The sequence below is a fragment of the Quercus robur genome, chromosome 8 (genome assembly GCF_932294415.1).
Source record: "Quercus robur chromosome 8, dhQueRobu3.1, whole genome shotgun sequence".
NCBI lineage: Eukaryota > Viridiplantae > Streptophyta > Magnoliopsida > Fagales > Fagaceae > Quercus > Quercus robur.
The window spans coordinates 15,838,244-15,848,157 of NC_065541.1; the positions used below are offsets into that span (position 1 = coordinate 15,838,244).

At 35.1% G+C, this 9,914-nt stretch overlaps 1 protein-coding gene across 1 annotated transcript; it reads right to left on the minus strand.

Annotated features, from left to right (window-relative positions):
• Positions 1–1,210: 1,210 nt before the first annotated feature.
• On the minus strand, positions 1,211–8,213 carry LOC126694785 (uncharacterized). Its single transcript, XM_050391279.1, has 4 exons — positions 7,809–8,213; positions 6,037–6,201; positions 5,312–5,796; positions 1,211–1,973 (listed from the first exon to the last, which is right to left on the minus strand). The coding sequence occupies exons 1-4, from the start codon at positions 8,146–8,148 to the stop codon at positions 1,602–1,604; spliced, it is 1,362 nt and encodes a 453-aa protein (XP_050247236.1). The 5' UTR covers positions 8,149–8,213; the 3' UTR covers positions 1,211–1,601.
• Positions 8,214–9,914: the final 1,701 nt, after the last annotated feature.

Below are 9,914 nucleotides of genomic sequence, written 5' to 3' on the forward strand. Positions count from 1 at the left end.
TGTTGAAGGATAGGAGCTTTGGTAAGGGGGTTTGGTCCCATTTGCATATGCATCTAAAAAGGGAGAGAGGTGGAATGTCATGTCCCCCCTTCAATTGATCCCCATGAAGAATGTAAAGGAAATTGCATAATTGTGTCTTGTTTAACTATCTTTTTGGCCCCTCCTCCTTTGCTTTCTCATCAAAGGAAAGTGGAGGAGGAACATAAGCACAGCTCTGTGTATGCCCCCACACCACCTGCTCAAATGAATCACATCTCTGTTCCATGATGGTACGCTTTGGTTAGAAGTACCTAGACATTGGTTTTAGCACCACAACCAAATTGCCACATAACTAATAATACTACTCCATTCCCTTTTTATTTTATTTTTAATTTTCCCAAAAGTGTATACATATATCTATGTGAACTCCTAGATTCAGCATGTCAAAAATATACATACACTATACACCTTTTTGGACAATCATCATGAAAAGAGCAATACCCCGATGGACCCTTTTTTTTTTCTTTCATGTCCATGAATACCCTTATACTCCTCCTAGTTGTCTGTTTTTTTTTTACTCCCATTTTTTGCTTTTATGCAATAGGTGTCTTTCTTTTCTTTTCTTTTTTTTAATAACTTTGATAATTACAATGGGAGAATAATTTGAACCTGGACATCTATGTTGAAAATGCCAAAACATGTGTTACATCAATCTTTTTTGTATTTTTTTTTTTTTTTTTTGAGAAGCTATTTCATTGTTCTTCGCAGCGTACATGTTAAAATTAAAAATAAAACCTCTTCAATCGTTGAAAAACATAAACCACTTTCCATGCAAGCTCTAACTTTCAGCACCTTAGTGAACCAGCCCTGACGTTTCAATGTGCAATCCTACGTCTTGCAACCTGACGATATTTCTGATGATGGCGACCTATTGACTATCATTTTCTTTATTAACCACGATTTATGAAAGCAGGCTTAATCAGAAACCACAATCACATTCAAGGGACTATAGGTGTGATTGTGACAAGTTAAACACCTCAACAACTTCCAGAGAATCAGATTGGATTCACCTTATCTTCAGAAAAGCATATTTGATCCAAACGAAAGGCACAAATCTTAGAAAGTCAACCTGATTCCTGTATATCTTGAACATGTTAATGGGTCCTTTGTGTTTGCATTTGGAAGGAATTGTTTGATGGAACTCCGCATTATTTTTACGCGAGATATAGAGTTCTTTATAGCATTTCCAAACATAAATACATTTATGCTTTAAAAGGGATACAACACATCCTAGACCACAAAAGATTAGACGCAAAGCACTCAAGCATAGTTGCTAATAGTAGCCAAAACTGCACGCCCTATGGCCCTTCCTATATTTTCTTCTTCTCATTCTCTCTATCCATGATAAAGTTCCTTGTAACATTTTCAAACATATATAAACTATATGCTGCAAAAAGGACACTGCACACAAAAAGATTAGACGCAAAGCAAAGCATTGTTGCTAGCACTGTACAAGTGCACATCCAGACATACTATGGCCTGTCTTTTCATCTTTGACATCCTTCCTTTTACTTTGGCAGGTCCAACCTTCCAGCAACTGTAAAACAATCATTAATGGCCAATCATTCAAATATTGAAACATCTCCGTTCCAACTGCACGAAGCAATTACATTAGGCATCATTGGATGAAAAGCAACATCTATGCATGCCTCCTCATATGCTTTGATTTTTCTTACAAGTTTGGAGGACCTGTAATTGTAAAAGTAAATAGAACCATCCGAGGAGCCTGAAGCAAGCTTCTCCCCATCCAAGCTGAAATTGCATTTGATCGGAAATCCAGAGACACCATGGTTCTCATACCTTTTGTACTTGTCAAGCTTGAAAGGAGGACTAGAAGAGAAGATTGCAATATAATTTGCATTCGACTGAGCAACAAAAAATGGATCAAATGGGTGGCGCCTAACACAAGGACAGGTGTATGCTTCCACATAAACCTGCTAGCAAAGGAAGAAGCTTTATAAAATATCTAATCAATTAATAAAAACAATGGAATGGAATTAACATTCATTTGATCTCAAGACACCCTCCAAATCCAAAATGCATATAGCATTGTAAACACAAACATTCTAAACACAGTATCAAAAGTACACGCATAAACCAACATTCTAAGAATCCCCAGGATCAAAATCTGCCATTAATACATGGCAGCAGTATCTCGACTATTTTGTGTATCAGACCTTATCCCAAATTTGGTGTGCCTATCAGGAATAGATATCATCAGTGGCCAAAAGAAAACAGAGACCTCTTACTTTCACCAAGTAATAAAAGTGAAAACTAAGATTCACACAGTGGAATAATATGTTGATATAAGGCTAAATTATTACTATCTTTTTACTCAACTGAAAGGACCAAAACTAAAATTTCAAATATTGAATTTTCTTTTTTAAAGGAAGAAAAAGAGTATGATTGGCACAAGACAAAATCTTAAGTGGGTATTCATACCAATTTGATGTAGGATCTTTAGAAATTCATCACTCATTTAGGATTCTTGATAAGTTCTAAAGGGATTCTTGAATGGGGTTTGAAATTTAAAGGTTTAGGAAGTATTAAGTAATAAAAAGTTTAGATCTTGACTAAATCTTGGTGGAATAATAAGATAGATTGTATCTTCACTAAATCTTGAGGGAATAATAAAAAAGATTGGATCTATCGTGACTAATCCTAATGTGCAATGCCTTTTCGTAGGACAAGAATTTTAGGTGCTATATCAACCCACACTTTTAACTATCCCTACTTTTATACAGCAATATAAATTACTTGTTCATGGTCCTGTATCAACTAGACTTGGGTAAACACCTATTTTGGTCCCTGAAGTTGAGAAGATTCCAATTTGGTCTGTAACATTTAAAAAGGCACAATCAAGTCCCTTCAATTATTTAAATTATTGGCTTGCTGCAATCAAGTTCTTACGTCTGTCTCACTAGTGCCAAGAGATGATGTGTCCCATTAAATAGCTGAAATGACAATACTTAGTGATGATTTCATAACTGGAAATCCACATAGACCATTTTGTTCCCTTCAAGTGTCTGAAAAGGCTTGCCTCTACCCGCTACCCTACTTCCTCTCCTGCCCTTCTTTATGAACTTCCAGTTGCCAAATCATCATTAAGTTATGCCATGTGATGCAGCCATGGAAGACTAATTTATTGCTACTTTGAAATTTTGTCTATTTAAGATTGTTTTATTGGGTCAATGATTGAAGTCTAACTGAAGCAGAGGTTACATGGTTTTAAGGGTCGAGTTATAAGTATTCTAGGGTTGAGATAGTTTTTAATTTGGGCTTTTATTTTACAACTTAAGGTTAGTTTTGTTTTGATAAATAACTTAGGGTTAAGGGTAGTTTGTATTTTGCGGTATAACTGTGATTTCCATAACTCTTGCACATTAAGTGTATTTTGGCAATTTAGTTGAGTTTATGAGATTCTCCATGTTTTATGTTTATTTGCTTTGAATGTAAGTTAGTCTTTGATTACATTATTGGGTTATGGTTTACTAGTCAAAATAGGGGGCTCATGCTAGTAGTACAAGAAGTCCTATATGTTTATGCTCAATGTAGTCAAAGAATTGGAGGAGTTGAGTAATAAGAATTGATTATTTGGTTATGAGAAGCATGTGTTACCCTGTGTGATAATTCTCCTACTTTGTTCCTTTCTTCTCTCTTTTCTTCTTCTCTTTCTTGTGGTAGTGTTCATATAGCCCCTCAACACCATAAATTTCACTCACAGTATGAACAAATCAAAAATAAAAAGAATTATATCCTTCCTCCTTACAACTCCAAATCAAATGCTTCCTCCCACCTGTCAAATCCTAAAACCTCAAGCACTTTATCTACTAAACAACCATCAAATAACTAATCAAACCAAACTTTGATTCCTAAACACAAACGCTGTCCAAAATTTTCTAGTTACTTGTTTGCTTCAAGAGAAATAGTATTCTTGCCCTCATTTCTCCATTTTATCAAACTCTGGTGAAATTTGAGCCTGACCTCTTCTTCTACAAATCTAAAGCCTAGATCCACAAATTTCCATGAGCCTAAACCCACTACAAGCACGAGTACACATTTTCTAAATTTGTCCTACATCACCATATCAATTATTTAACGTGATATGCTATCTATCGGCATTATTAATGTAGATGAAAAGACTTGATTGTGGCAAATTAAATGATTTAGGGAACTTACCAATGTTTTATAAATTTCAAGGACTAAAGTGTCAGCCCATTAGACTCTCAGTAGGCAAAAAAAATGTTTTGCTGACTATGCCCAATGGCCTTGGTCATTAATCCTTGCTAAAATTACAAATTCCTATTGTGAATGAAAAACAAAGTGCTTGTTAAGCAGCCAACATGTCAGATGCCTCTTCAAAGGAAAGAAAGAGCAGTGTCAGTTCTGACATGAGCGTGAATTCTATTTAAAAAGTGTTTTGCTAAAAAGCTTCCATTAATTCAAACCATTATCAAATAACAAAAGCATGAAAACTATACTAATATCAATACTAAAAGCACCATGGAGCATATCATCATAATCAATTCATTTAAGTCAATGACTCACCGATTGCTACAGTACAAATTTTTCTTTGAGATTAACAAAACAAAAACACCCTGCAATTTTTTAGTGTCATTATAAAGATCACATCCTACCAGTGACTGAGAACAGGAAAAATGAAAACATAGAAGTTCAAATAAAAGAAAATTGCCCAAAAGGGCAATAAACTCATGGGTGGATAAAATTTCATACTGGATCTTTTACCAACTCAAACTTTGAATAGACTTTCTAGCTGATATGAATTTTTCTAAATACATTGTATTTTTTTTTTTCTTCCCCTTTTTGGCACTACCGATGTGTACTTCCCATGTACTACAATTGCACCCTCTTTGCTCTTTTCAATTGAAATCATTGACTTGTAAAAAGAAATTGTTACCTATCCACAAAAGAATCATACTGGATTATACCCAACGAATTGATATGCTTGGCAAGGCTTTAAGGACATATTCTGAGCAAGATATGAAGTTAATTAAATGGATAACAGTACTTATGAGTATGGCAAAAGATATATTTCAACAAGTTTCAATAAGTTAAATTCCAAAATTAAGTTAAGTGGGTTATATAGCAAGCAATAAATGAACACAGTTTTGGGATAAAAGAGTTATAATCCACTTGACAATGCCTCTGTCACTTCCATTAAGCAATGGAACGGCAAATCAATGATGCCAACAAGATGAGAAAGAAACTCCCACTGACAGTTTAGGAGGAAAATGTTGAGTGGCTCACTTACCTGATTAGAAAGCGGAACCTGTCGCGAGACATCCCAAACAATAATAGAATTTTCACTGACATTGCTTCTAGAAACATCACTAGAAGAGATAAACTGCTTTCCATTGATGGAAAATTCAACATCAAGGATCGAGCCTAGACTTCGTATATATTCATGGACCACCTTGCTAGTTCTAATATCCCATAATCTAAGATGACCCTTTGCTCCCCCAGAAAGGAAGAGGTTGCAGTTGTCAGGATGGAACTTTATGACGCCAACAACTTGATCCTCCCTGAAAACCTGAGTCTCTATTCCCTTTTCAATATCAACTAACCTTGATGAGCAATCATACCCACAAGAAAGCACGGATAATCCTTGTTGCGACCACCTCACATCTTTTACTGCTGCATTGTGGAAGCTTAACACACGTGCTTTCTTCTGATCTCTGCTCCATACATTCCATATACAGATTGTGTGATCCATCCCAGCGGAAGCAAGAAGATGGGCTGTAGACTAACTCTATTCAACAGATCAATGAGGCAAGCAATATATACAATAAGCATAAATATTACTCAATATTGTTATTAAATATTGTAGTAGACACATTTCAACTCAAAATAAATTAAAATTACAGATTACTTGATAAAATTACCTGCAAATAATGATAACTTCAAACTATAGGGTACAATATCAATACAAAATAGGGCAAGTATTAAATCAACAACTTGTTAACAAAAAGAACTTACCATGACTTGGTGACCAATGTATAGCATTGACAGCCTTTGTATGGCCACGTAGAGCTATAGTTAGCCTCTCAGATATTCGGCCTAGCCGTGTGCAATCCTCTCTTTGATGTCTCAATGATGACATAATATCATGTGGTATACTTGAATCTGAAATACTCCCAAAAACTGAGAACAATAACAAAACAGCTTAGACTAGCAAAAGTAACATATTTCCATCAATGATAAAGAAATTCACCTAAATGCAAGTTTACCCTTAACACTGAATGCAATAAACAACTAAAACAATATAAATATTTAGTATACTTATGTGAAACACATGATATAGACCTTGATTAGTTAGTGATAGCAAATAATATGACATGTGAGAAGTATTAACCCAAATACTACGAAAGAGGCCAATAAGTACAAGTTTGGTTCCATGTCTTGATTTGTGCATATAACACCATGTTATATAAAGACAGATCTCCATAAGCCATGTCAACAGAAATGACCAAATCCATAATGGCTGACAGTTGCAGTACACTTTCAGTTACTCTCTCAATCTGAAGTTTACACCATTGGACAATAGCAGACAGGTGCAGTAATTTAGCTCATGATTCAAAAAGTTGATAATTTTGAACTTAAAAGCAAGCAAAGATTAAAGTATAACGGATTGTGATCCTCTAAAATTCCTATGGTAACTCTGCCATCGAGTTCTTAAAATCCTAGGCATTCATTGTTAAATGAGTGATTTCAATTTTTTCACATCAACGTATTCAAACAATTAACACCATTTCGGCATCTATTTAAGTTATTGATGGTGTGACAAAATTCAAACCACTCATTTAACAATGAATTTTTCGAACTTCATTTATCCTTGAAGCTTATAGGAGCTTTTATTTTTTTGCTTAAGTTCTGGAAATTAGACTCTTTGAGCACTTAACTAGTCTATAAGACCATCATAATTACTAAAACGACTTTGGTTACCAAAAGGGTTGGCAGGAATTCGAACTCAGACCACATGCTTAGAGATGACCAACTAATAATCAATAGGTCTTCCAAAAATTTTACGTTACTAATTCACTTAGTATTAAGTTACAAACAACACTCATACCCTGTCTTCCAAAAAAGAAAATGTGTAACTTTTTTTTTTGTTTATAAGATAACGTTGAACCTCACCAACGCAGGGCCCTCGACCCTTGGTGAGTAACCACAAATACAGGACCCCACCCACCAGAACCGTGTATCAGTTAATCCAAGTGAACTCCTAGTGGGCATCGAACCCAGGATGTCTAGGTCTTGCAAACTTACAAGTTACAGGCAATTTTCACAAAAACTTCCATTATACCTAAATCATGGCCCTACCATAAACATTTCACACGATAGCATTGCTCACTTGAAAATGGTACTATTAATAATCAAAAGGTACAAAAACTATCATCTTTTAAACGCATTTGGATATCGAATTTCAACTTTTAAATAGCTTCATAGAATATATTTAGCACCAAAAAATAATCTTATCACTGTGGTATCATTTCTTGATCATTATCATTTAATTAGTATAAAAGTTATCATTTTGCAATGCAAAACAATTAATTATAGATATTCACACAAGTAATCAAAGAAATTAATTTATAATATCCTTTCAAATTAACCATAATAAACTATAAAGAGCATATGTAATGTAATGTAATGTACTGTAATGTACACACTAAACCACAAAATATTCTACAATTAACAATGATTTAAAATAAATTTATCACACTAATCTAAAAAATGTAGGAAGCAAGTACCAGAGGCAGAGGATGATGTGGTGGTGGAAGGTGAGTTCGGGTTCGGGTTCGGGTCGGAAACCCTAGGAGACGAACCGAAGAGTGCGCGTTCTCTCTTGGAGACGTATCTGCCAGGAACCAGGGCTTCGGTTTGGAGGCTCGGGTTCGGGCTCGGGCGAAAAGGCATGTAATGCGGTTTGATACTGGTACTTGTTGTGGTAGTGGAATACGGGTTATCGGGTTTGGGTCGCTTCGAAGAAGGGAGTGGCAGGATTTGATGCTTGGTTTCGGGTTTTTCTTCGACTTCGTCATCGTCATCGTCATCTGAAGCAGTGGAATATGCATTGCGAAGAAGATCCATCGCTTATCGGGATTTCACAGATTTCTCTGCTTCTCTTTCTCTCTATAGTTCCTTTCTAGAGGATCGATTTTGTGGTCAAATTAACCGGACACGGCCCAGTATGATGGGCCGTAAGACCTCAAACCCAACACTTTCGACTGGTCTTTGGGCTTGATTGCGATCATGTAAATAACAAAGCCTTGAGATGTTAATCATAAACTAAGTTCCAGTTTATTTAGCTGGAACTAAAAACTTTTCACTGAGGCTTCGTTTGAGAGGAAGGAATGGAAATGAATGAAATGAATCATTTTAGAATAGTCTTCCCTTCCCTTATTTGAGAGTTTTAATGGAGGGATTGGAATGCACATTCCCTTGTTTGGGAGTTTAAGTAGGAGAGAATGGAATGGATAGGAGGGAACACTTATTCCTATCTATTCCCTTAAAATCTCAAATTTTCATTCCTCCCGAAATTGGAAGGAATTGGAGGGAATGAAATTAGATTTAATGATTTTTTTTACTAAAACTCCCAAAATACCCCTATATATTCAACTCTTTATTTTAAAATAAGAGTCTAATAATAATATTGTCATAAAATGATTCTATTCCATTTCCTCCATATTGCTCCCAAATAAGATTACTTACATTCTATTCATTTTCATTCATTTCCATTCATTTATTTTAAAACATTTAATCAAGGTTACTTAATTCCATTCCATTTCATTCTTTTCCATTCTTTTCCCTTACTTAAATACATTCAATTCCATTCCCTTCCCTTATGAACTCCCAAACAGAGCCTGAAAATGTTGAAAACAAGGTTCCGTTTGGATTGAGGGAGAGTAGAGTAGAGTAGATTTGACTCAAAATTAACATATTTTCAACCAACTCTACTATACTCCCTTCTACTTCCCCTCAATCCAAACGAAAAAAAACTAGTTGAATAGTATAATGGGACTCATAAATAGTATAAAAAAAAGAAGCTAAAAACTCAAATAAGCTGAACTTTTCATCACATCCTAAACAAACTCTAAGTTTCGTTGCTACAAACTTACAACTTTATTCAAGTAACTCTTTTTCTCCCAAAAAATTATGCTCATTCCTTAGTAGTTACTTGGGTGTTTGGTTTAAGTGTTTTTATCACCCAATACTCAGTTTTCAACACTCATTTTCCAAATTTTGTGGGCCTCATAGCAAATTGCTTTGTTTGGATTAATTTCCTAACTCAATTATCAAAAAATTGAGTTTAAGTTATGGAAATTGAAAACAACTTTTTGATATTTTCAAGTTATGAAAAACAAGTAATAGTGGCATTATTGTAAATATATACATCTTTGTGGGACTCGCATCAAGGACATGTCTATGTCAAGTTAACAGCACCAACGACTCTCTCTCTCTCTCTTTCTTCTTTCTCCTTTCTCCAACAACATTCTCTCTTTCTCTTTCTCTTTCTTCTTTCTCCTTTCTCCTTTCTCCTTTCTCCTTCTCCCAATAGCAAACCAACATTTTTTCATAAATTCTTTACTCCTTTCTCTCTTGTCCTGTCTTTACTTTTCCCTTCTTGCTACCGAAGAACAACGATATCCAACTGAAGCTCTCCATCTAAGAAACCCAACAATTGTGAAGAACGAAACCCAGCAACCAAAGACCACCCGAATCTCTCCATTTAAAAGAAAACCCAAAAACCCAGCAGCAGCTGTGAAGACCGAAACCCATCAGCTAACCGTAGCTCTCTCCCTCTCTCTCTTGTCCTTTCCTCACTTTTGTATGAATTTTTTTTTTTTAGGTCTTTA

Excerpts from the sequence above, each read along its gene's own strand:
- LOC126694785 (XM_050391279.1), bottom strand. The coding sequence starts at position 8,148 with ATGGATCTTCTTCGCAATGCATATTCCACTGCTTCAGATGACGATGAC. Across the intron at positions 6,202-7,808 it reads CACATCATCCTCTGCCTCTG|TTTTTGGGAGTATTTCAGAT; the intron begins GTACTTGCTTCC and ends TATTGTTCTCAG. Across the intron at positions 1,974-5,311 it reads AGGTTCCGCTTTCTAATCAG|GTTTATGTGGAAGCATACAC; the intron begins GTAAGTGAGCCA and ends CTTTGCTAGCAG.